This window comes from Neofelis nebulosa, chromosome 9 (genome assembly GCF_028018385.1).
Source record: "Neofelis nebulosa isolate mNeoNeb1 chromosome 9, mNeoNeb1.pri, whole genome shotgun sequence".
Taxonomy (NCBI): Eukaryota; Metazoa; Chordata; class Mammalia; order Carnivora; family Felidae; genus Neofelis; species Neofelis nebulosa.
The window spans coordinates 30,111,078-30,138,719 of NC_080790.1; the positions used below are offsets into that span (position 1 = coordinate 30,111,078).

General features: G+C 45.1%; 1 protein-coding gene across 2 annotated transcripts in view; it reads left to right on the forward strand.

The window, feature by feature from the left end:
• Positions 1-27,642, forward strand: part of VIT (vitrin) — a 106,907-nt gene that overhangs the window by 23,573 nt on the left and 55,692 nt on the right. For both annotated transcript variants that reach the window (XM_058683028.1, XM_058683029.1), the window contains exons 2-4: positions 75-144; positions 7,267-7,332; positions 21,130-21,286. In XM_058683028.1, the coding sequence (XP_058539011.1) occupies positions 93-144; positions 7,267-7,332; positions 21,130-21,286 (275 nt within the window). In that variant the 5' untranslated portion in view covers positions 75-92. The remainder of the gene's footprint in view (positions 1-74; positions 145-7,266; positions 7,333-21,129; positions 21,287-27,642) is intronic.

Sequence of the window (27,642 nt, forward strand, 5' to 3'; positions counted from 1 at the left end):
CTCCCCCACTCCATGCGTCCAATTTCAGAACTCTTGGCTGAAATGTGACGGTGTTATTGTTTCTTCCTCTCCAGGGTGCCATTTTGATTTTTATGGGGATTGTTGTCCTCACTATGAAGGCATCTGTTATTGAAATGTTCCTTGGTAAGTACTTTTATATGTGTATCTGGATACACTTTTAACATTTTCCTAAAGTCCAAAGAATCTTGCCAAGAAAAGGTTTAAACCAAGACAGTGCATGTAAACAGTACAGTGTATCTTTTTATGATACATAGTTTGGAGGGAAGTTTCAGTGAGAATGTTAACTGTGGATGGAATTCAGGATGTAAGTGTGTATATATTTTTGTATAAGGCAAATGTATGTATTACATGTTTGTACATATTACGCACATCTATATGCACATATCTGTGCATTCTTCAGCAACTAGCCAACATTGCAGATAGAGCACATTTACGGATTCTGAATTTGGGAACATTCTTGTTTCTTATTCCTCAAAAAAAAAAAAAATTATTATCACTGACATGACCTTACTTGTAACCACTGGTGACCCATACTTTTAGAGATGAAACCCTTACCCATTATCAGCAGGGAACACAATTTTGGGCAGGCTCTGTAGGAGCAGCAGCTCACCCAGAAGAGAGAAGAGGGTTGACAGGTTTAGCTTTAAGCCCAAGGGTAATCTAGTAATTTCAACCCCACTGCACCCCAACCATGTTGGATAGAGTGACCCCCACGGATGGCTGTGATACTAATGCCAGGGAAGTGTGCAAAGCCCTTTCAGGCAGTCTATCTGTTCACTAGGGCTGCCACAACACAATACCACAAACCGGGGGTGGGGGTGGGGGGTGCTTCAAATGGCAAGATTTTATTCACTCACTGTCCTGAAAGCTAGAAGTCCAAACTCAGAGTGTCAGCAGGCTTGGTTCCTTCAGAGGGCTGTGGTGGAGAGTCTGTTCCATGCCTCTCTCTCAGCTTCTGGTTGTTTGCGGGCCATCTTTGGCACTTCTTAACATCACACCCCTCTGTGTGTGCATCTGTGTGTGCGCCCAAATTTCCCCCTTCTTATAACACTTATAATCCAACATATTGGATTAGAGGCCCAACCTAGTCCAGTAGGACCGCATCAGAACTTAAATCATTACATCTGCAAGCAGCCTATTTCAAAATGAGGTCATATTCGGTATTGGGGGCTGGGACTTCAACATATGAATCTAGGATGGACAAAATTAAACCCATAACATCGTCTCAATGTTCAAGGTCTGTGCAGAGGGCGTCTACACAGCAGAGCTGGTAAATGGAAGAGAAAGAGGTAACACAGCTGAGAAGGCAAGAGGGCTTTCACCTGGTGGAAGGAGACTAGACTGGGAGTCGGAGGGTTCACATGGGTTCTGGTCCAGACTCCCCCACCAACCTGCTGAAGGATAGTCACCTGGGAAACTCGGGCTCCTTCACTTGGACCTTGTCCTTTGAGAGGCTGCCCCCTCCCACAATCACTCGCCTGTTAGCAGGTTTCTTATTTAGGGCAGGTAGAGAGTCAGAAATAAGAAGGCTTTAGTGACTGTAAAACAAACAAAACAAGCAAACCCTGAGGCCATTTCATACTCAGCATGTCCCCTGCATCACAGAACCAAGAAGGAAGACTTGACTGTCCTTCCTGGTCCCAGCCTGACTCAGCCTGCCTTTCTGCAAAACTCTCTCCCCTCAGGGCTACTCATTCAGAAAGTGAGAAATCGAAGTAGACAAAGGAGACTCCTGTCACAAAATCCCCTCTCTGTGTCCTCACACGTCTGCCTCCCTGGCATCTCTCTTGTTCATCTGCTGGTCTCCATCCCAGGACCATTTCCCTGTCATGCTCCTTGGTACCCATGACAGCCTCCCTGCCCCAAATCCTGACCCCTCTAACTCCTTCTCGACCATACCCCAATCTCTCTAAAGCCCATGTCTGATCACCACTCTTGAGTTAAACTCCTCAGTATTTCCCCCTTTGTCTTTGAGATGGGGTCCATATCAATTAAAGTGCCTTGCTTGTTGGGCACTTTGTTGTCTTCTGTGCTCCTTGCTCCCCACGGAGTCCACTCTGGGTTCCAGGGACCTGAAAAGTACTGACTTTCTCATTCCCCTGAGACTCACATCATTTCTCCCCTCTAGGCCTTTGACCATGCTGTTCCCCTTCCTGGAATGTTCTTCCTCTTGACTCCATACCTCCCCAAGCCCTACTGGTCCTCAGAAAGCTTCCCTCAGCCCCTCATCTGATCAGGCCATCTTTCTAAGTGTCCCACTGCACCCTGTATTGATTCTCATCATAACTGTGTGGCATTTGCCTTGCCACTGGCCCAGGTCCCCCAAAGCTGTGAACTCATTGAGGGCAAGAGCTGGTGCATTGCCAGTGCTTGACACATCCCACAGGCACTCAAGAATAACCGTGAAATAAATTGTTCTCCTTAGGGAGGCTGGATTTCTAAGGTATCAGAGTCCAACTCTGTACCCAATTCTGATGTGTGGGTTTTTTCACCACACGAAGTGATTCCCCAACACCAGCTGAATGTCCTGTAATTTAACTCAATTATGACTCTACCTACCTGAAGACGGCGTCAAACTCAACAACGGCACCTATGGGGAGCAAGTGGTATACGTGGGCTAAGACAGTAGCCACCAAACTTGCGTTCCGGTTCCAACTTCTGCCCCCAAATAACTGCCGCTTTAGCCAAGGTGTTAACCCTGAACTTTGTTTCTTTTTTATAAAATAAAAGGATAACCTGCAAAGCTCCTCCCAGCTTTAATATTCGTGATCTGAAGCATAACTGTATGATTTATATGATTGTAGAGAGTAAGTTGTCCTGTCTTTGCTATGAAGCTCTGATTTATTTAATGCCAGATGTTTCATTGAGAACATAATCCCAAATTAAAGCATGGGGGAAATTTGAACTGCTTTCAAATGACCTGCCTCATAAATCAGTTTTCAGGAAGGCATTGTGGACACTTAAAGAGAACCAGAGCTGGATAGTGTTTAAAGAGGTAAAAACAGATTGTAATCAGGAACTATTGCAGTAGAGGACACCGCACTATAGAACTGGGCTCAAATCCAAATACAACAAGGAACATGGAGATTTCTATCCAAGCAGCAAGTCGCATGGGTCAGTGGATGGAAATTACTGAGTGAAGACATCAAGGGTGGGGGGTTCTTGCTAAAGGCAGACCAGGGCGATCAGGTATCAAGGGTGGAGGATTCTCTCTAAACAGGATTCTTGCTAAAACCGAGTGATGCAGAATCAACAAGGAGAGACAATGAAGCCCACACTCAAAGGCCAGCTGGGAAGAGGGTCTGGAGGAGTTGAATTAAAGTTTGGTCAAGGAGAGAGTTTTTGTCAACACCACCGGAGTTAGTGTCTTCAGGGGTCCTGAAGGGATCTATCAAAAAGTTTATGGGCTAAAACGAGGCACTTCCATAAAAGTTCTGGGCACATAATAAGTTTTCAGTAAGTACTTCCTGATTTGGTCATTGATTAGATGTTCTGGCCCTTCATGTCTTTTCTTGAAAGTAAGTGAATTCTGATTATAATTCATTATTGATAGGGAGAACTGGGACACAAGTGCCTATTAATCATACCAATGATTTTGGAATGGACTTTGCATTATCATAAGCCTATATGATTTCACCATGACCCAATTATAAAATATTTTGTCTTTTTCTAATTGTAAAAGAAACATATCCTATATAAAATATGGAATACATATATGGAATACACTATAAAATGGGGAAAATATAGAAAATAGAAATGATAATTCCATCATTAACATTTTGCTATGTTATTTCTCTCTGCATATATTCTAACTTTGTCAGAATCATTCTGAAGTTTAGAACTGAGCACTTGCCGTTTAATGTTCTTTAACACATCATTTGTAATAAATGCTCAGGATACCCCCAATGTTGGGATATTTCCAACATTTCATTATTTCCAGATTGCCATTATATATAATGCTGTAATGGACATTTGTTTACCTCACTTTTTATCTTCATCTCTAATTATAACTTGGGATATATTCCTAGGGGCATATTTTCTAGGACAAAGAATAGGAATATTTTTAAGGCTACTGACATATATTGCCAAATGGCTTTCCAGAATGACTGTACCTGCTTAGACTTCACCAGCAGTGTACCTAAATGCCATCATCTCAAATCCATGCCAAGATTAAGTATAATCTTGTATTCAATATTTACTGACATGATAAGAGAAACTATCATGTTTGGCTTTACCTTGCATTTCTTGTCATTAATGAGACCGAACATCGTTTTAAGCCAACTCATTTGTATTTATCTATAAGCTATCTGGATGATAATGTATTTAAATTGAATTTTAAAACAATCACACCTCAGCCCTCTCAACTGTACTCATGGCTACTCTAAAGAGGAAGAGAGTGAGAAGTGGGGGGAAATCTTTTCTTTGAAAAAGTAATATCAACAGTTCGTTGGTTTGGTAATTTCAAGCACTACTATCAAAAGGTGAGAACCGTATTCCCTTTATTCAACATTACTCAAAACTAGAATATTGAATTTTCAACAATTGAAAATTGCAACAAATTTCATAAACCATGACTGCCTTGGAACTTTGGCCTCTAGATTTAACATCCTCAGGCCTTCTAGACACTAATGGCCTCCATAGCCTGGTGACTAACTACTCCTACAGAAGGGATTGGCTTTCAGACCTGTGGTCCACTTTGTCCTCGGAAGTGAGCATTGGCCATCCATCCCCGCGCTCTGCCTGACTTCCTAAGAAAGGCAACACAAGAGTGATTTTTCTCTTTCCCAAATTCAACAGTCAATTCACCATTTCCAGTGCAGGGAGGGAAGCCTTATATATGAGGAATGAAGACTTGCTCCAGGGCACAAGCACATTTGCAGCCTTATTGACCAGCCCTCCCCTTGAGGAGTGGTTTCTGGAGAGTTTTAATTAACAAGCGTCTAAGCCAAAGAGAGGGCCTCTGCGTTCCATTGAAAATAATGACTTTATTAACCACTGTGGTAAAACTGAGCCCAGTTATGCATGTTTTCAGCCTGGAGGGTCATGGGGGAGCAAATGCGAGTGATGGGGTGGTCTTACCGAAGTATTTATAGTCCTAATGATACAGAGACTTGTAAACCACTCGCCACAGGCACACAGACCTGAGAGGACAGTATTTGGTTTTCCACAAATATTGATACCGAAATGTATTACTTTTTCATTTACTCCTCTACTTGCTTAATTTTCTTCTATATACTTATTTAGTACTTGCTTTTTTTTTTTTTTTAATATTCTAGGGCTTGTTGTTTTCGTGGATAAAATGAAGATGTGTCTTTGCACAGAGTTAAATGACACAGAGACTACTGTAAAAATTAGACCTCCAGGACACTCACACCCACCCAAACCCCAGAAGTAAATAACACATAAAAAATGTCTGCCTTCATTCCACCTGGCTCGACTTCTGGGTCTCATTCAGTTCTCTTTCATGTGTCTGTTCTTGCAGGATATGGTATGTCAACTGTGCAGGCCTCCGCTTAACATTAAAGGTCGAAACTGGGGATAATTCAAGGGCTGTACCATTGGTGCAGACTAGCTAATCACAAGATAAATACAAAGTTTTCTTAATGAGTGCTGGTGACATTTTCCTTCAAAGGTAGTTGCCAATTCAAGAATTCCTAAGTCCATGTATGCTTACATTGAGCATCTGAGTTGTGTTACACACACACACACACACACACACACACACACAGCAGGAAGTAGAATGACTATTTTGATTACTCTATCTCTCCATGTTTACCTCTGGAGCCCCAAACCCATCCACAAAGTGAGCTTCTCAAAAACGTGGCTAAAATAGAGACACGTGAAACAGTACCAGCTTTGGGTGGGTAGAGTAGAAAGGAGGCCTAGAGAGGAAGGAAGGAGAATGGAGAATTGACAAGCCTTTTGAAGGGAAAACATTGCTTTTCTATCTGCAGGTAGAATTTGCATTGGTAGAGACATGAGCGTTTTCAGACATTGCTAATTAAAAAAATGCTATGAGAAATATTCACAATACATACTGAAATTTTAAGTGGGCATGTCTCTCAGACAAGAAATCCTGTTTGGAAATTTATTTAAAGGAAATAACAAAGGATCCGTGTGGAGATGAAGCAATTTATATTAAATCAGATGTTAGCTAAATTCTGATACATCCATACAGTGCAATACCTTGCCCACACTTAAAATTATTGTGAGAGGCACATTTAATGACATGAAAAAGTGTTTGTATATATCCTCAAGTAGAAATAAGTTATAAAACATTGTAAACGGTGTGAGCATGATCAAAGGTTTGTTTGAGCACCTGCATGAATAAGTACACATATAGAAAAAAAAATATTATACTCTTGTGTTCATCTATATTTATATTTTCCTTACTGTTCTTTGTGTTTTTTACATCCTTCAGTGAGGAACGTGTACTATTTTGGAAATAAGAAAAACTGGCCAATGTTATTTTTTAAAAACACAAGGCTCAAACTGGAAACGTGACTTCAAATTAAAAAGGAGAGAGTTCCCCCTCCTTCCTCTGGTGTTACACCTCCTGAAGACAGCCGTCTCCAAAAGCTGTTCTATTCCTGTTTCTGAGGGGAAAGGTCACCTACCTGCAGTTGGCCTTGATGGGGCACAGAACCAGGTGCTGCACCAACAGGGGACACCTAGGTCACACCTAAGACCCTGCGACCAGTCCCCCTCTTCTCCCCAGCCCCCCTCCTCCTAGTTTACCTTTCCCTGCCAGCCCTCCCTTTCTCACTCGCATGCACATGCGCAGACATGCACACAAGCACACAGGCATAGGCATGCGCATGCGCATGGAGTTCTCCGACTAGCGGGCAACTAGCCATTTGGAAACTGAGTGTGGACCGGAGGAAAGAGCGTCAGAAGAGCTCGGTGCTCATCCTTCCTCCATCATTTATTTCTGCGCCAAGCAAAGAGTAGGCTTCTCCAGGCCCACATTTCCTTCTTTGGAAATTGTAGAGAGGGGAGTTGATGTGGTGAAATGTGAAGAAAAGCAAAGGGCAGGTATCCAAGATATGTTTTTGAAAGGCCTGTTTCCGCAGAATACAAAAACACAAACTAATCATCTTATTTCCCCGACCTTCATTTAAGGGAAAATTAGTTCCACCAACGAGAATATTTTAACATGGGATCGAAGCAAAGATAAGGGTCAAAGGAAAGTGTTTAGGTAAAATGATACCGATTAGGTTTTCTTCAATTTTTTTTTTCATGTAGTTTTGCTGGCGACTGGAATACACTCAAATAAAGACGTGACAAAGAAGATTAAAAGGCCCAAGTTCAGTAAGTAAAACTGCAGTTCCTTACTAGCATAAGACTTGTATCTCCCCGTGTATTGGGCTGTTATACTTGTTTCAGATAATTTGGAAGGTTTGGGGTTTCTTGGTCTTCCTTCAGTTACTTTGCATTCAGACTAATTAGTAGTAATTATTATTTACCACCTACTTCATTCCACAAAAGCATCTGAAATAGGAGCGCTGATTTTAGGGTAAAAGATATGTGGTCCCATCACATTGGAAAACTTCAAAATGCACATACAAAGGCTGGGCAACACTAAGTCTCTATGGCTAAGCTGGAGTAGGTAGTTTCTTGCCATTGAAATGGTGTCTCAATTCTCCATACCAGAAAATTGAGTCTGGCTAATGTAAACATGTTCACCTTCCAGCATGCTCTGGGATAAGAAGGTAAATCTCACAGAAAAGTGCATAAGGTTTCACACCTAATCAGTGGAAAGAGGAAAAATAAATTTCATTTTTGGATAATAGGTCAGTTAAAAGTAGATGACAGAAAACCCAGAATAACAATTGCTTAAATAGGAGCAAAGCTTCTTTCTCCTGTAAACAAAGTCAGTTTGGGCTTTTATGGAAGGTTTACAGTCTCCAGGGACCTGGACCCCTTCTGTGTTGTCATTCTGCTCTCCTCAACATGGCTCTCAACTCATTGCCCGGAATGGGTGCCCCAGCTCCATCCATCACATCCACATTCCTGTCAGCAGGAAGAGATGAAGAAGGACACATACCCACCCCTTTAAAGATAAGTCCAGCAAGTTAAATACACCACTTCTACTTAAATATCATTGGCCAGCTTTAAGGAAGAATGGGAAATGTCTTGATTTCAAGCATCCACATGCCTAGCTAAAAGTAAGGGGTTGTATTACAGGAAAGAAGGAAGAATGGATATTGGGAAATCACTAGCAGGACAGGACATAGATGGAAAATCTCACACTCCAGTACTGTAAACACGCTCAGATATCTGGATCTAAATTTGTGCATTTGATGGAGGCCTAAGTGAAGGTATATTTATAAAGGACCATGAAAGAAATGCTGTAGATATAGTCAATGTTCTGCGCTTCCCACAACTGAAACTTCTTCATAGGCATTAAATTTAGATGCTGGCAATCAGCAACATTAATAATTTGAAATAAAAGAAAGATATTTGCTTCACACACCATTCTTTTTCCCTTCTGTTCCTTTAAACCCTCCATGTGGGATTTCCTGTTGAAATGAGACCAAAAGAGCAGCCATCCACAGCCTCCAAGCCTAAAATCCTAAAAAGGAATCAGTTGTTTATTTATTCCTGTCGGTACCAAGAGCCAAGAGAATCAGCCCAGGGGCAGATGTGTGTTCAAAACAATGATTGGGTTAATATGGAGACAAATGCATACCCAAGTATGAATTCCTTTGGGCTGTTTCCAGTATCTTCATTAACTCATCTACAAAAATCATGAAAGGCTCCATGATTACCATGACAACAGTTGTCAGTGACTATGAAAGCCTGTGCTAAATGACCCAAAGGCAAACCTCTTTGAGAGATCTCAAATGGATTAGATTTCTGATATGCTAAATTCTAACCTTATACTCGAAATCTCCCTGGTGATGCAGCACATTTGAATCTATACACGCAAGAGGCCTTTTCTCTAGTTAGAAACCCTGGCACAATGATGAAATAAGGGGGGTAGGGAGATGGGGATACAGTGAAGGTAATAAGATATTCCCAAACCATGGCAATGTCTGATTCTTTACCTCAGGAGTATTTCCAAATGACAGTCTATATAGCTTGAGGCCAAAGTCATTTTCATGTTTTCTTTTCGCTGTTGTCAGTCTGCCACTGGGGTAGGTGACTGCTGGCAAAGAGGCACTCCATTCATTTTATCAGTATTTATTGAGTGCCCACCAAGTACCGGTTTCTATGTTAGACACCCAGATACAACAGCGATTGAGACTCAGTCTTTGCCCTCACAGAGCTCAAAATCTAGGGAGAAAGAAAGGCAAGTCACCAGGCAGCTAAAGGTACTCCAAGAATGTGGAGAAGAGCTGTATATCTGGGAGGGCTTCCTGGAGGAAGCACCACACCTACACTGATAGTGGAGACCGACTAGGTATAAGCCAGGCAAAGGTGAGAAGAGAGGGATGCAAGCAGAGAGAAAACAGCACGCTTAAGGCCTGAAGAGTGGAAAGAGCTAAAAAGTAGTTTGATGTGACTGAAACATAGAGTAGGAAGTGAAGGTGCTGAGATAGGAGGTGAAGGACTAAACAGGCGTGGGATCGTGGAGAGCTTTGTTACCGTGCCCGGGAATCTGGACTTCCTTATGAGGGCTATGGGAATATCTCAGCGCACATTTATTTTGGTTGCAATCAGCATAACTCCAAAAGGGATTTTGGCAGGACGTGGGTGGAGGGGTTGGTAGCTGGAACTCGCTGGAACCGCACCCCAGACGAAAAGGCCCCAAGAATGAATACCTCTGCTTCTCTATGCATGTCTGCCTCACTGTCTCCCTCTCCCTCTCTCTCCCTGGTCCTCCCTCTCCCCCTCCCCCTCCCTTTACCCACTCTGTGCACAAGGTGTCTGTCAATACTGACTCCACATTCCTGGGAGAGAGAACCTAATTGCATCATCCCAGGCGGCAGGGTGGTTCTCAGAGAAGAATAAAGTAGTTAGGGTTGTGCTGGGGAAATAAGACCATCCTGCCAAGAAAAAAAAAAAATTTGAAAAAACACAAAACTCTTTCTGCCGACAAATGGAGAGAGAGGAGAGAGCATGCAGTTTGTTGGTGAGGGCACGGATGTACACACATGTACGGGTACAGTGAAAGCGTCTACTGAGTCTGCCCAGCACTTCACACGAAGGTCTACAGTGAAGTAGGAGGCACGACAATTACATCTTCTCTCATCAACTTGAGAGATGAATGCATGGACTCCGTGGTTGTCTCCCCTATACCTGGACAGCCCCGAGCTCCTTCTAGAAGTAAGTATTTACGGATCCACGGGTCAGAAGGCTGAAGGCCTTGCATCATAAGATCAAAAGGTGGGCCTTTTTGGAGCCCATATTCCCAGGAGACGCTCAAAAAGGAGGAGGTGGGGAGGAGGTGGTCTCCTTCCTCTTCCCCAAGGAAGATGTTGTTTCATTTCCAGCTCAGCTGACACCCCAAAATGTATCTTGTAGGGAGCTACTAAAGGATTTTAGGCAGAAAAGGGAAATCATAAAAGCAAGACTTTAAACCAATCACTTTGGCCTTGGTGTGAGAACGAACTGGGTCAGTGATGCTCACAGTGTGCTCCTGGACCAGCCGCACCAGCCGCACCAGCCGCACCAGCAGCACCTGGGGCCTTCTGCCCCACCCCGCCCAGGCTGCTGACATCAGACATGCGAGTGCAGGGGCCCAGCCATCCATGTTTTAGCAAGCCCTCCTGTAATCCCAGTGCCTGGTGAAATTTGAGAACCCATGAAGTAGACAGACATCCCAGATCAGGGGTACTTTCAGATATGATTGTAAAACCATGGGTACTCATCAGTGCCCTCTGGGCCCTCTTCGGGCCAGCCCTCCACTGGCACCAGTGCCCATTCAAGGCTAACAAGAAGAAAGTAATCTGAGAGTTTTGGTGAGTGGACACTGACCCCTACGACCCATGCAGCGCTGCTCTTGACTCAGTGCCCACGACTTGGTGCCACAGGCTGGCAGAGCCAGATTGGAAATGCAGCTCTGTGTGAGGTTCAACCCCAGATGCTTTCTTAGTGCCTTCTGCCAAGCCAGCCAGGGCTTAGGAACGAAGTATCTGTTGCCTGGAGACAGATGAGGGGTGTGGGATGACTACGGGCTGACCAAATAGGAAATAAAGTAGAAGAGATGTGGAGAGAACAGGAAAAGGAGGAACCAGCGTGGGTGTCTTCCTTTGGTCTGGCCAGAAGCCATGTACCATACAAGTGCATCTATTCTGTCTACATGTAGACTTTGCTTTCTCTCCTTCGTCTTCTTTATCGTTTCTGTTTCTTCTCATCTCCTTTTCCTTTTTCCATTTCTTTGATCTTCCTATGGCTCCCCAGAGGCCCTCATGGATATCATTTATCTCCGTTGGGGGCCCTTCAGACCAAGAAGGTATTACATGTTGAAAATAATCTGGCATGGGAGTCTTACAAAAGGGAAAGCAAAGGTTAAAAAAAAAAAAAAAAGAAATGGGAGAAGCTCTTACAAACTTACTCCTCGCTCTTATGCATGACCATTCATTTCAAGCTAATATTTTGCTTTCATGTACACAATTGTATTGGGCACAATGTAATTCCAGCACGCTTGGCTTATCACATCACTTCATTTTCTAATCAAATCAAGTCTGACTCCAAACTGCCAATTTCCAGGGGCTGAGAAATTAAAATTTCATCATTTACAGGGGCTTCCTCCCTCCCCGCTCCAGTCCCTGGAAGGCTTATGCAATCTACAGTATTCAGGGAGCTCCCCTGCCCTGCTCAGTGTCCAAGCCCATGTTATCTGTAGAAGTTGGGCACTCCATTGTTTTCTGAAATGTGGGATCTTGGGAAAGATGGCGGCAGTCCCAGGACTAAGGATTCACCGTGAGGGGCACCACACCAGGTATTGCTCCCAGATGATTTTCCTCCAAGGCAGCTATTAGGGAACAGAGACATTTCCCCCACCGAGACCTACCTGCCCACTCCCACCTTCCCAGTCTTGGAAGATCATTTCCTCTCCATCACTCTTTGGGCTGACCAAGCTCAGTGCTCTCAAACAAGGGGGATTTGGAGAAACGAATTCCCAATGCGTGAGGGAGAGCTGTCTTTGGGCAACTCTGCCCTCTCTCTTGCAACCTTGAATTCCAGAGGTGGGAGAAGACAAAGGCCTGACTACCTTCTTAGAATAGTAAGGGCGGGGGGGAGGGGTGGGGGGAATACAATCAGAATAAACCTAAGTTAATGTCTCAATAAATCAACCCACTATATAGTCCATGGTAAAGCTTACCACACTATATGCAATGAGAGTTTCACCAAGTTTATTTTTAAAGGTGATTTCTCAAGGTTCTCATTTTCCTGATATGTTTTGGAGCCATGGGTCTGACCTTACTTAGAGGCACCTCAGTGGTAGACATAGTCAGTACAAACCTATTCAAGCAGTTGCTAACAAATGACCAAAATGTGGGGGCATTTTTCTCGATTGTTGTAAGCTACAAATAATTATTGAAGGGTTCGGGTATATTCATAAGACTCTTCTCCTAAGGCAGTCACTGTACTTTATGAATTTTAATTGTTAACTTCATCTATGTGTAGATTCCACATTCAAAAAGAGCCTAGTCTTCAACTCATGAACATTTCAGGCCACACTGTAACAAACGCATCATATGTTTCCCCTTAAATTATGTCCACCAGCATCTCTGGAACAATCCCTGCCAGGCAGTGTCTGTAAAGGAGGGAAAAAATCTTTCAAGTTATAAAGTCTCCTCCATAGCTTTTCTACATGTAAGGAAGCCTCAGAAGAGCCTCAGAAACAATGGCTTCCGTTAAAAGTGGGTTCAGGCGAGATGGCATCACACAGGTGAGAGCCATGATCAGCTCCATGCAACATGTTACCAGCCATCCATCCTGCTGAAGTCCCTGACTTCAGTGAGCACCCAATTTTGTAGAAGATAAAATTAAATTATGCAAAGGGGAGACCTCCTGGACCTAATTCCCACTGCCACACACACACTAAACGAGTTTATATGGCTCCTATGTGCACTACACTTCTCTGCTCTGTACTTATCCCACATTCTTAGAAGAGCTTTTTTATAGAGTCTGTCTTGCCATCTAGATCAAAAGCAACATGAAGACTCATTGAGTGCTCATTGAGTATTTGTTGAATGGATGGACAAATCAACAACAAAAACAACATCCAAAACCCACTATAAAATAAAGCAAAATGTGGCAAATGATTACATAAGAATAACAAGGGATGTATGAATAAGATTCATACTGGGACGCCTGGGTGGCTCAGTCGGTTAAGCGTCCGACTTCGGCTAGGTCATGATCTCACGGTCCCGTGAGTTCAGGCCCTGTGTCAGGCTCCGTGCTGACAGCTCGGAGCCTGGAGCCTGTTTCAGATTCTGGGTCTCCCTCTCTCTCTCTGACCCTCCCCCGTTCATGCTCTGTCTCTGTCTCAAAAATAAATAAACGTTAAAAAAAATTTAAAAAAAGATTCATACTGCTTTGATGAAGAAGCATTCGAGGTAGGACACGAACTGAAAGTAGGGCAGAGGTATGTGGGAGGATTTTCTAGGTAGACTAAGCCCAGACATCCTGGGGAAAAAGTGGAAGATGATGTCAGGAAACAGTGAGTGATGCGGTCGGTTTAAGTGTGGGGGAGTCATGGGAGATGCAGCTGGGAAATGGGTTAGGACTAGACAAGGCCAGGTGGAGAAGCTTTGTTCTTTGCCATTCATTAGAGGATGGGGACCCTCAGAGTTTCCTGAGCTGTCTACACAATGAAGATAACAATCAGTAGGATAAGTAACAGTGAGATATTCTCCAGGGCAGTAAAGCTACATTCTGAAATATTTCCATTACGTTGAGTCTGTTAAAATAGTCTTAACTTGCAGTGAAATGTACAACCTTTAATCCACATGGTTCCTTCCAATAAGTTAACCTTAATACCTTGTAAGGCATGGAAAGATTTTTGCAATCAACCTTGAAAGGTTGATGATTCCCAGAGGTACTGCCTTGGGCATGAAGAGGTAATTGTTCTGGGACTTGGTTATTTAGTGCATTGGACACTGATGAAGAGACAGCTCTGGGTGGTTGTCGGATTTGGGCAGAACACACACACAGCTTCCCGAGTAGGCTCACGTGTTGTTAGCTGCAGCAACTTGTGAGTAACCTTCAGTGCTTGCTTGCTTCTTAGACACCTGGTACCAACACCAGTGTGTTCTCCACACAGAATGGTGTGTGTGCCCTTTCTCAGACCACGAAACAGGAAGAGGATTCACTTTCTAGCCCTCCTTCTGAGGTGGGAGTGAGAAGGGAGGTGCACTCTCTGTGTTGCAGATTTTTAGTTGAGCAAACTCTACCATGGCACTTGTCAGAAATAACAGGAAAGCAATGGGATAAATGCACAGATGAGTGCACGCGCGCGCGCACACACACACACACACACACACAAATTTTCAAGAAATATTCACCCACTGGTGGTTGTCAGTGACCTCTGAGTTCAGGAAAACCCTTAGGATTAGATTAGGGAAGAGTAATTTAATTCTTTCTCTCAGTTACGGAAGAAGTAAACAGGTGGAAGCGACAAAACTTTGGCTTTAGAGCCAGAGACCTGAGTGCGGGTCCTACCTCTGCTCCTTACTTAGTACTTGGGCTTGGGCAAGTCAACCCACTTCTCTGAAATGTAGAAATAATATACCTCTCAAGGTTTTGTAGGGTTCAAGTGAAAGAAAAAATGTGTATTAGAGTCCTTTGAAAACTAAAAATAGGTTATTTTTAGAGACACAAACTTTTGCAGCTGCCCAAAAGCTGTGTTGCCACAGATAGATTAACCTCTGTTCTCCAGTCACTCCTTCATCGCTGTCCTTCCATAGCATATGGAAGCCTGGTTAGAAGGACCAACCTTTACAGAGTTTTTAAGAAGTGCTTAAAGCTTGAGCTTGGAGTTACCTGTTGAGGCACATGCTCTCTACTGGGTTTGCCTTTGTAAACAATTTCCATCACATGTCTTATGTTTCCCTCCAATGTCGCTTGATAAAGTCTTCTTAAGGAATCTTTTATGACCAAAGGAAAATATTTTTAACCCCAAGGCTTCACATCTTGCCAAAAGCTTGTCTCAGGAAAAATGTGGTATAGTGTTAGAATCAGACATGTTAGAGTTCAAATCCAGCCCCACCTCTAACTAATGCTGTCATTCCATCATCTAGAGTGATGTCGTCCCAGTGTTAGCTTGGCCACCATGGATCCTCAGATGCCAGATTAAACCTGTATAAATACCAGTTCTGTAATCTTTTAAAAAGTCTGGAGCATTCCCCATGATTTCTGGAGAATCTGCAATGAACTTCATGATTTCTCTACCTAGTCACTCCTGTGTTGCCATGGCCTTCCTGTTCCATCCTGTCCTGTGATTCAGCTACTTTACTAACTTGTACAAGAAACTTCCCTGCATCTGATGTTTTATCATATTTTGGAGCTTTTACTATGGACTTTCCAGGATCAACAGAAGAGGTCATCTTGTAGAGCATAAAATTTTCTGCTAGCACCTCATTTCACCCTCACTCTCTCTCCCTTACCATCTCATGCCCCTACCTCCCTCTCAAGCCCCTTTTACACATAGATGCTTCTCCTTGCCTCTCTGAGGAGTTCAGCCCACACACAGGTCCTGGGAAGTTCAGCCTCTATCCCGAGTAGGCTTATCAATAAATTTCTTCTGAAAAAAAAGCTATTGTACAGTCCTGGAAAGAGGGCTAGCAAAAACAATTTCTGACATCTTGGTTATGGCAGGATTATTAATTCATCTAGTCCCCATGTGATTTGACCCCTGCTGACCTCCCAGTCTGTCTCAGAGATCATCTCTCCCTCCTCCACTGTTCTCTACACACACTGGCCTTCTTTATATTCTTCAAACCAGCAAGCCCATTCCCACATCAGAGTTTTTGCACTGGCTCTTCTTTCTGTCTGAAGGCTCCTTCTTCTAGGCTTTTGTTGCCTAGCACCTTCTCATCACCAAGTAACAGTGGTAGGAGATTAAGTAGACAGGAGTACAGGGACCAAGTCCTTTGGGCCTTGTAGACCATCTCAAGGAGCTTGGACATTATCCTAAGGGCAATAAGAAGCCAATGAGGGTTTTAATCAGGAAACTGATGAAATGTGATTACATTTTTTTTTAAGAATCACCCTGACTCTCCAATGGGGAAAGCTTGGGGCAAAGGGTGGGCAACATGGAAGGAAGAGACAAGATAGGTGGCTATTATGTTAATAGTGCAGACAGGAAATGTTGGTGACTTGGACCAAGATGGAGGTAGAGAGAAATAGCAGATTTGGAAATAAAACTAATAAGATTTGCTAATGGACCAGTTCATTCATTCATCCATTCATTCATTCAGCAGACATTTTTGATCAGCAGTAAACAAAGCAGACAACAATCCCTACTTTTGTGGAATACATATTCCAGGAGGTAGATGAAGATCTGACTGAAACTGGGGCCTTGACAAGTAGTAACATTTACACAGATATAAGAAAGAGGGTTCCAGGTGTGGGAAATGCTACAAGCCAAGTTTGCAAGATGACATGCATTTGAAAAGTGCCAGGAGCAATATTGGCGAGCCCAGAAGTCCTATGGAGGGGATTGGGAAAGGCCTTAAGGATTCTGAAATTTTTCCACGGGCAGCAAAATAGTATTGATGGTTTTTGCCCAAAGATTCAAGGTGGTCAAGGACTGTTTAAGAAAAATGGGCAAGAATGCTTTGCAAAAGAAGTCACTACCAAGGAAGGATTCACATGATCTGGTCACTGGGCATGAGGATCAAGGAGACAGTTCATCTTCAAATTTTATTTATTTATTTATTTATTTTAATTTTTTTTTCAACGTTTTTTATTTATTTTTGGGACAGAGAGAGACAGAGCATGAACGGGGGAGGGGCAGAGAGAGAGGGAGACACAGAATCGGAAACAGGCTCCAGGCTCTGAGCCATCAGCCCAGAGCCTGACGCGGGGCTCGAACTCACGGACCGCGAGATCGTGACCTGGCTGAAGTCGGACGCTTAACCGACTGCGCCACCCAGGCGCCCCCAAATTTTATTTAAAGGTCATTTTTATTTCATTAATGTTTTTGCATAATTATCTTAAAAATTGGACTTTGCTTGAGTTCAATAGCACAGTCTAACAAATTTCATATTCAGTTTCAAATTTCTAACAAATCAAATTTCACATCAAAACTGTTTATACATAAATGCTTTTATGTTATAATAATTCCTCCTCATAAGCTGCCAGGAGGCAACCTTACAAAGGGCTTCTCTTAACTGATTAGGAAACCTATCTGTTTTCCAGAAGCAATGTAGCTCACCTGGGATCAGTGAAAAGATGAATAGAAAACAAGTATATTCTGTTTGATTTGGTCTGCTATGTGATTGGTGTATTGTATGCGACATTACCCAGTCTGATAACCCATCACCTGATCCGTTGTTAGATCAGGCAGAAGACCTACCTCTAGTATTCCTGTGTTGTATGAAATAGTGACTCAGACAGTACCAGTTTTGCCCAGGGACCCGCTGAGATCCATACAGCAAACACAGGACCTCAGTGAGCAGCAACTAAAGTTCATCTCTCAGTTCTAATCATCTGGGTTGTAAGCGGTTCCCTATTGCCTATGGCTGGTGCCAAGGACCTCCAGGAAGAAATCTTGGCTGATTCTGCAATGCTTTCATGTGAGCTCTGTCATGAAAGTGATAGTGACCATGAGAAAGCAAGGTAACCTAAAGGCATCCTACTAGGGAGAAGAAGAGTACATGGCCAAGGAACAGGTCTCTGTGCAAAGGTTCCACCCAAGCAGTTCTGGACAACCCTAGCATCTCTGTGACTTCAGCCCCGGGCTCCCTCACCACCATGGCACCTGTCTACTCTGGAAGGACCGGGAGAGGCTCTCGTCTTGCTTTCTTCAAACGTTGCTGGCAGTAAACCTTTTGATGACTTCTAGGTTATCCTCTGAGGTTGACAGTGGGGAAGCAGCGCGCGCTGCCAACCCCCCTCACCAGGCATTTGCCAAAGGTCTTCCTCCTCCCCTCAGACCTGAGGATGATACTTCCTGAGCTGCCTTAATTTTGTCTTGTCCTCTTAAGGAAGTCTTAGTTCTGCATGGTTGAGATAAAACCCAGAGAAGGGTGAAGGGAGACACGAAAACGAACCTGAACAACAAAAGAGAAAGAAAAAGGAAAGGAAAACCTAAGCTGTAAGATCAGAGTGGTTCAAAAGTATTCAGAGGAAATGCAAAGAGAAATCACTTCCTTTGGGCTATAAGTGGATGGATGAAAGATTCTTTGAGGTTACAAGAAAACAGACTACTTCACAAATAACTGGGGGAATACTTTAAAGAACCAAACTTTGGTTTCTATACTCAAAGAAAAGTGGCCCCCAAAATGCAAATGGCCGCTTCTTTCTGAGGCTGGATTCAGACATTACACTTTCCAGTGATTTGGGCAATTACTTTTAATTAGCTCACTCTCTCCAGCTTAATTTTCTGTACAAATTTAACAAATATTTGACCTTTAGCCACACTTTGCCATTGCACTCTGTTTTTCCAAAGTACATGAGCATATGTGCTTGATTTCATTTTTCCCTGCTATGGGTTAATTCACTGATTTTGCTAATCCAATTGGGTGCAGTTAAAACAGAGCTTATTTAGGGCACTTCCAGGCCTTTGTAAAAAATGAAACAAACACCCCTTGAGGGAAAGGGGAACTTGATTAGCAGGAAGCAAAATATTCCCATGTGACAGTCCCCCCCCGCCCCACTTGTCTTTTTGAAGCAACTATTTCATGGAAAATCCTTTGCGTGTGTTGTGTATACCTTAAAGTCTTTCAATAGTGTTGATCACTGTGTAATACTCAGGCAATAAGCTTCCAGATATACCCCCATTTATTCCACTCCAGAAGATTTGGGTTGGCCTCCAGGAGAGCCAAAGTCACATCCACATTAAATCCCAGTTCGCAGAGCTGGTCACCTCCTAGTTCAAATCCCTAAGAACCAAGAAGGCATGCTTCCGTTTTGTGTCCGTGTAAAGGAGCAGATGCATTTGGGGGTGGGGAAGTGGTGTGCGGAAGGGAGGAGAGCCGAACACGTCCACTTACGCCCAGGGATCAATTAACTAATTTAAGGAGACACTACACTGGCGTCTTCAGCCCCCAAATTGCTTACAAAAGAAAAAAAAAAAAAAGATATTCTGAGACTCAAAATAGTAAATGCAGACTTGAGTATCGGGATTTAAGAGAATGAAAGATAAAAGGAAAATAGCTTTGGAGAGGAGGCAACCTGTGGTAGGGAGAAGAAAACCACAGGCTGTTCTGAGCACAGCACTCCGCTTCTTAACCTAGACCACAAATTGTTTTAGCCTGTGATCAGACTCAGCCCCCCCCCCCACCCCCCGGGGGGAGGAGGGCTTCCGATATCGTCTGGGAGGAGTTTAGGAAAAGAGCAGAAGTTCTAACATCAGTTTTCTCTGCAGTCTGAGAGAAATGCAACTCTGCTCCATTCAAGTACATAAGGGTTAAAAGAGAGAGAGTGGGGGGGGGGGGGGTGGGGAGAGTTTTGGGTACAGCTGGAAGCCATTAACAACTCTGAGACCATCTCAGTAACCCAGGGAGAGGGTGGGTGGCCTGGCAGAGATCCTGGCTCCATGCATGTCCTCACCGACTCTTAGCCCTGGGCGGGGCTTGATTCTACCTCCCACCCAATGGAGAAATCTCGTCTTCAACTCTTCAGTCCCTGCTTGCGTACTTTAGCTCACGCACTGCTTCACAAGGCAGCGCATTCCTTCAAGGACAACCTCGATCACTGGAAGGTTCTTTGCAAAATTCGCCTCTATGGAAAGTCGCTCCTTCAGTTCTAGCTTGTTCCTCTGGTGTCCTAGCACACACCAGCCCTACGTGTGAAGACGGCAATCACTTGTCGCCTCCGAATTCTTGCCTCCTTGTGGCCAGACAACTCGTTCTGCCAGCCAGCCCTCCCACCTGATGGTTTACAGACACCTCCTGAGCCTCTGCCTATTTTTTGAACTGTGCTCATGTTTCAGAATCACTTCTGGAGAACAGGGCCCTGAACAGAATACATTTCCCAGCTGCAAGGGCACCAGTATAATATCGTCCAGGAGACCTGGTCCTTCAGAGTTTCTGAGGGAAATTTCTCCAAGGAAGATACAGCTATATTCCCTTTTAGTTGCTGCCCCTGGAGAACCTACCTCACCTCGTTCCCAGACAAGCTTTCGGCTCTAGAACACTTGCCTGATGGATGGTGCTAGTCTGGCAATGGCCGTCACAAAGCCAAAGAACGACAAAGGAGACAGGAAAGACTGAGCTTCCCCTGGCTGCTCTGCAGAGGGGATGTGGGGGGGGGGGGGGGGGGAGGGTCCTAGTTTTCCATCATGTGTTGAGGCAGATGAGTAAATATTACTATCATCTTGAGCCCAGACCTAGGACCCCTGTCTAGGACCATGACCTAAGAGCTCTTCCATTATCTGTCTCCCCTGCCCAGAAACCTTCCACTGTGTCCCACCTCCTGCGCAGAACACAAGCCCTCAAGACTCCTGACCCGGCCCAGCTCCCCCCCCCATCCCCACCTTCCCACCCGGCTCTAGTACAGAGCCTCTGATGCATCAGGCCGCCTGGCCCCAGCCCGTGCTCCCCCATCTACCCTCCCTGAAATACCTTCCCTGTGGCCCAAAAGGTCGTCTGAGAGTTCCCTCTTTTCCCGAACTAGCTCCAGAGCATCTGAAAAGCCAGTGTTCCCCAGTCATAGACCCACAGTGACATTGCTGACCACCCCCCCCCCCCCGCCAGAGGTGGGTCTTTTCCCAGAGTTCTCCTCTTCAATTGTCTGAATAAGCACAAGAATCCACCTCTGTTTTTGCTCTCAGCAGGTTAAATGCGGTGGATGGTCACTGTTGTTCTTTTGGCCTGAGGAATGTCCTAATTATATCTTTGCTTTCATTATATGGAGAGGACCCAGGGTCGGCCCAGGCCCTGGCTTTTAGAGATTAAGTAAATGATCATGTATGACCTGACAGAGCCACCCAGTGTATAAGCTGATACCCCTAGGTGTAATTTTGGCCTCATTTTGCTTTCCCAGCTGTGCCTCAGATCAACTGTGATGTCAAAGCCGGAAAGATCATCAATCCTGAGTTCGTTGTGAAATGTCCAGCAGGGTGCCAAGACCCCAAATACCACGTTTATGGCACGGACATCTACGCGTCTTACTCAAGCGTGTGCGGTGCTGCGATTCACAGGTGGGTAGCTCCACGGGGCTTAACAACCAGCACCCAGGCTGCGGGCAGGGCTCCCTCCCACCCCCTGCCATGCAGGGCTGCCTGCTTCAGCAAACGAGACTCTACAAATGTAACCGAGCATCCTGTATTTCATGTGGCAACCCTATCCCCTGGGATTAGGCAGAGGCCAAGCATGGCCCCGAGTCTCCTTTCACAGCCCTCCAGGGAAAGGACTGACTTCATGGGATGGGGAGAATTCTACTCTCTCATGTTCGTGACAAGGGAGCCTCAGTTCTCGGTGACGTGAAGCATCTTTTTTCTACCTGTACGTGCTGAACAAGGCAATAATCAGGATGTGACTAAGCAAGGCACAGAAGTGTAGAGAAGAAGTGTCACAGCCGTGGCGATGGCCTGGAGACAAGTAGAACAGGACACGTGAGAAGGAGGGTGGCAGGTGGCACTGCTTGGTCAGCTGTCCTCCAGGAAGGAGGACAGGAAGCATGACATGTTTTGAACTAAGTCACTGCCTAAATGAGGAGAGGCAAAAGTGACCTTCACAGAATCCTCATCCTTCTTTCTTTTTTTAAGTTTGTTTATTTATTTTGAGTGAGAGCGCGCGCGCAAGCAGGGGAAGAGCAGAGAGAGTGGGAAAGAGACTCCCCAGCAGGCTCCGTGCTGTCAGCGCAGAGCCCCGCGTGGGGCTGGAACTCACCAACTGTGAGATCATGACCTGAGCTGAAACCGAGAGTCAGCCACGTGACCGAGTGAGCCACCCAGGCGCCCCGAAACGCTCGTAACCTCTTTTGCTCAGGCTGCGAGTCCTAACACAGGGGAATGCGTGTTCACGCAGCGCCTTTGACAAAAAGGCCAATGGGTCTGGGTCAAGCGCCTCACCTGTGTCACCTTATTTAATTCCTCACAGTTCCCAATGCCGTGGCTGCTACTACCGTCCACATCTTGAGAGAGAGAGAGAGGCAGACTAGATTTTCTAAAGCCGCACTGTTAGAAAGTACCCGAGTGGGGACTGGCACCTAAGTCCAGCTCTTAACTACCACTCTGAGACTGCTTTGAGATGCGGCCCCTGAGTCAGTGCTCGGCCCCTGGATGCCGGATGAAATTTCTGAATCAGTCAGGCTTCTGTATCTTTTTCCTTCCTGCACACCGGTCAGGTGATAGTGCCGTCGTATCTCTGCCAGACAGAGGGGCAAAGATGTAAAATTCACTCCCTTTGAAGGTGTGTCGTCAGCAGCTTTTCAGAAATTTGGGGAAGCAGCAAAAGCAAAGTCTATGTGTAAAATGAGATTTAAGAATTACTGGAAGAGTCTGTCGGCTGGCCTCTTTTCCCCGCCACTGCGGGGGGATGATGAGCTGATTTTCCGATGGGAAAAGGACTACAAACGCTCTATTACGGAGAACTAGTGAAACATTCAAGAGAAACAATACCAAGGGCGCATGGGGGGCTCAGTTGGTTGAGTGTCTGACTCTTGATTTCAGCTCAGGTCATGATCTCGCAGTTCGTGAGATCAAGCCCCGCGTGGGGCTCCTTCTGCTGACAGCACGGAGCCTGCTTGGGATTCTCTCTCTCCCTCTCTCTCTGTCCCTCCCCCACTCATGCTGCTCTCTCTCTCTCTCAAAATGGGTAAATAAACTTTAAAAAAAAGGGACAGAAACTACACCAAACACTATTTCTTAACGCCAGACTATGAAAAAAAATATTTTGCTTTCAATTGGAAATAAGTCTCATGCAAAAAGGAAAGAGGCACACAAATCTACACACACATGCATATGCGCGAATGCACACGTTTGTGCTCCCACACGTGTGCTTGCACGTATGTGCATGCACACCCACATCCCCACACACGTGCATGCCCAGTCAGCTCCAGCGCCATTGGCCCTCTCCAGGCTGTGTCTGTGTGGACACAGGGTCCGCTGCAGAGGCTGAGCCTGTCTTCGGGTTGCCTGGATTTTCCCATCTGTGATCCAGATGGTTGGCACTCTGCTCCCTCTGGCATTTGCTGGATCTCTCTTGCCTTTCCATGCTTCCCATGCAGGACAGAGTCACACGAGTTCATTCAACCTCACAAAGATGTCATCGTAATCACAGTAATCCCTTGCGCTATGATTCCCTCCTTCCAGCATCATCTCGACCCTGAGGCTGCGGTTAACATCCCCATTTGCTACAAGAGGAGCTGAGAAATAGGGAAGCTAATTAAGTTGCTAGTTAGTTGCAAATTCAGGATTAGACCTCATGTCCCCTGACTTCCAGTCCAGAGCCCAGGTGACATATGTACATAAGAACGGGCAGGGGTCCCAGCACTGCTTAATATACAAGTGAGGATGTGAGGTAGATGTAGACTTTGGACCAGTAAGAGTTGAGAATGGCTTTATGATGGATGGAGACCCCACTGGGGAGAAAATAAGAAGGGTTTTGACAAGGACCAGGACTCAGCAATCCCAATGTTGGGGGTTGGAGAGTAGGAAAGAACGTGGGGAGAGAATACAGAGGAGGGTAGAGGGGCGGAGGAGAAGAGCTTGAATGTTTCAGAACACAAGATTTGCTACTTGAACAACCGAGTGCCATTGTAGTTTTCTGGACCAGCGTCTGATCTAGTGCGAAACTACTCAGAAACTATTCAGAAACTGTCCCTGGGGAGGATGAATGGAGACCTTAAGAGAGAACAGATAGGAGTTTTTTGATACTCTCAGTTTTGTTTTTCACAAACATAATGAGTCTGTCTTCATAAGGCAGGATTTAAGACCTAGAACATGAGTAGAAAGTACACACGGGTCCTCCCATATTGTCCCTTCAGAGTCCCCACGGTCAGAACTGGGAAGCTGGAGAGAGCATACTTTGGTTTAGAAATTCAGATTTAGCTTTAGAATTTAATATTAATACAATATATTATAATCAGATGTCTTATTATGAATGGTTCCCTTGATTCTGTCAACCCAAAGGGATAATGAACACACTGGAGGCATCATATTTCGGCTCAATCTTGTCCCGAACTAACCTGTATACATAGAGTAGGACCAAGTGCCAGGGAGGGGGAAGATTTCTGCCCAATGGGGTGATGAGGAGGCCATCCATCCCCATGCAGAGTACTCTTCATGCTGATTTTTTTTAATGTTTATTTTTGAGAGAGACAAGAGCATGAGTGGGGAGGGGCCAAAGAGAGAAGGAGACACAGAATGTGAGGCAGGCTCCAGGCTCTGAGCACAGAGCCGGACACGAAGATTGAACTTGTGAACCATGAGATCATGACCCGAGCTGATGTCAGACGCTTGACTGACTGAGCCACCCAGGCACCCGTCTTCATGCTGATTTCTGACCAGAGGCCCACCCTGAGAATGGCAGCTGTTCAAAACGGCCCTTTTCTCTGAACCATGCAGCTGACCCTCAGCATAGCCCAATCCCTGGATACCAGGGATAGGGAGGAGGAGAAGGCCATGCCCAGTACCATGCAGGGCATCTAAGGAATGCAAAGAAGTAAAACTGTTTTGCTCTTTTGGAGAATATTTATGAGGTGCCTATCTCTGAGTGAGGATAGAAATGAGGGCACATGTACTTAAATTCTCCAAAGTACCATGACTCCCATCTGCTTCATAAGCAAAACCACAGCCTCTTTCAGGCTGTCTCTCTTCTCTAGTGTCTCCTACAGTGGTCAAGTCTCTAGTGCATTCCATCTCCATGGCCTACTAGCACCTGTAGTTCACAGACCATTGACGTCTCCAGTATCCACTCTTCTCTAGAATATCTGGGAAGATCCACATCCTCCAGTTAAGTCCACTGCCAGGGTCAGGCATCAGTCCGGTCTGCAACAGGGAAATCTCAGGAGCACACCCTACCTGGGTATCCCATCTTCCCCAAAGTCTAGGTTTTCAGCCTTACCTCACCCTCACAAGGGATATCAGCAGACCTGTCCAGCTTGAGACCACCCCCGCCCCCACCCTTCCCATCTCCTTGAACAGCCTGAGGGAAGCTCAACACAGACCCCCCCTTCACTTGTTTCCCTTCCTTCTAGGTGGCAGCTACTGTTCTTCTTTTTTTTTTTAATTTTTTTTTTACATTTATTTATTTTTGAGAAACTGAGACAAAGTGTGAACGAGGGAGGGGCAGAGAGAGAAGGAGACACAGAATCTGAAGCAGGCTCCAGTCTCTGAGCTGTCAGCACAGAGCCCGATGTGGGGCTCGAACCCGCAAACTGTGAGATCATGACCTGAGCCGAAGTCCGATGCTCAGTCGATGGAGGCACCCAGGTGCCCCTGTTCTTCTGACTCTTAAACAGGAGCAAATGCACGCACACACACATTTCCTGAATACACTGGAGTATGAAACCAAGGGCAGAATAATTTCTTGGGAAGAAAATAAAAACATAAGTGTTATTGTGATTTCTAATTCCCTCATTAATTATAAGTAAAAGGAGCATGGGATAATTTTTTTAATAAGTAGAATTTTCAGCCGCACCAGAGCTGTGCTTGTAAATGTTTAACAACCAGCTCCTCAAACGCAGGGGTAATTCTGATTTTACCAGCTTCTGTGGCATAAACACTCCCACTGTGGCTGAGTCAAGCTCCAGTGGGAAGCGAACCGACTCCCACGATCCTGAAAAGTTAACAACTGGCTTTCCTAAGCCAGCGTGAGTGGCACAACACACACCACTGACAGGCCTTCCAGCACAGAAGCCTGAAACACTGCCTTTTCCATACGAACATTTCTAATCTGGTTGGGAGACAAAAGCAACTCGAGAAATTTTTAGAAGATGGCACAAGACCAAGTACGATCAGTCTCGGTTGTGAGACAAGATTCTAAGGCATCGTTAGAAAGGGATGCCGCAAAGTCCTTCCAGAATCTCTGTAGAGAAGCAAGGGTTGGGCACTGAGCAACACAGGCCTTGTCAGGCGGAAGTGGGAGCTGGTTTTCCAGAGCAAAAGAACAGCAGGAGCAGACACGGGAGTGGGAACCATGTGCTCTGTCCCGGGAGCCGAGATCAGCCTAGCCGCAGCTGGAATTGGTGACGTAACAGATCCTGAGCCCCCGAGAGAAAGGAGGGCAGGGTTGCAAAGATTTGGAAAGATGAGGAGTTTGGTGCCTGTGCTTTTGGACTCTCAGAGGCAACTGTGACCAAGGGGGACCGACCCGGGATTCCAGGTCAGCGAGACCTGGGTTCAAATCCCTGCCTTGCCAATTTACTAGTTACAAAATCTGGCCTGAGTCACTCCGCTGGTCCAAGCCCAATTCTGTGAAATGGGAACAACAGCACTGCCTCTACGCCACAAGTCAGGGGTTTGCTGGGTGGACCCAGTGAGATACCATACATGGGAATGATTTTAAATCAATTAAGTGCTCCACATGTCAAGTACTGTTATCACTATCTTTCCTTCTGGGTCATTGAGCAGGTGAGTCTTGAAACTTGTTGGCTCATGAAGGTGGGAGGGCAGGAAATGGCAACTCTCACTCCTGGAGGGAAGGGAGGGTGTTGATGAGAACAAATCTAAGTGCTTTTTTAGTTCCCTCTGTGCCATAAATCACAGATACCCACAGGAGCCATTTTTGGCTCTGGGGCAAGGAAATGACAATGTGAAGTGATTCTGAGGAAGCAGAATGGGACCCCTGCTTCACATACAAGCAAAGAGGTATATATGTCAGTCACCGTTACATCAGGATCTAAAACCTTCAAAATCCTAGAAATTAAAGAAACAATTTCTAGTCCTTCAGGACTCTTTTTAATGAGTTCAGTATAGCCACGCACCTTCCTTCCCTTGCTCAAAATAAAAGGAATAATTTGCTTTGTAAAAGTTCATGGCCACCCTCCGAAATAACTGGAGTCATTCTGTGATGTCACAAAACCAAACTGGAAATTGTCAGAAGTTTTACTCAAAAGATCTAGTTAGAATGAGCAAACCAAGGAAGAGAAATTTGAGGCATGGTGGCAAACAGAAATTGCTGCCCAATGGAACAAGCAGGTTCTGTAATAAGAAAGAGAAGCATATCTGACCTGGGAGGTCAGATGCTGGGCCATGGGATGAAGGCACCCTTCTTGGGGGATGGACTGAAGGTCAGGATAAACCTTTTCTTTTTTTTTTTTTATTTTTTTATTTTTTTATTTTTTTTTATTTTTGGGACAGAGAGAGACAGAGCATGAACGGGGGAGGGGCAGAGAGAGAGGGAGACACAGAATCGGAAACAGGCTCCAGGCTCCGAGCCATCAGCCCAGAGCCTGACGCGGGGCTCGAACTCACGGACCGTGAGATCGTGACCTGGCTGAAGTCGGACGCTTAACCGACTGCGCCACCCAGGCGCCCCAGGATAAACCTTTTCTTAATCTCGCTCTTTCATATCTTCAAATAAAGATGGAGGCTACTTTGATATCAGTCTG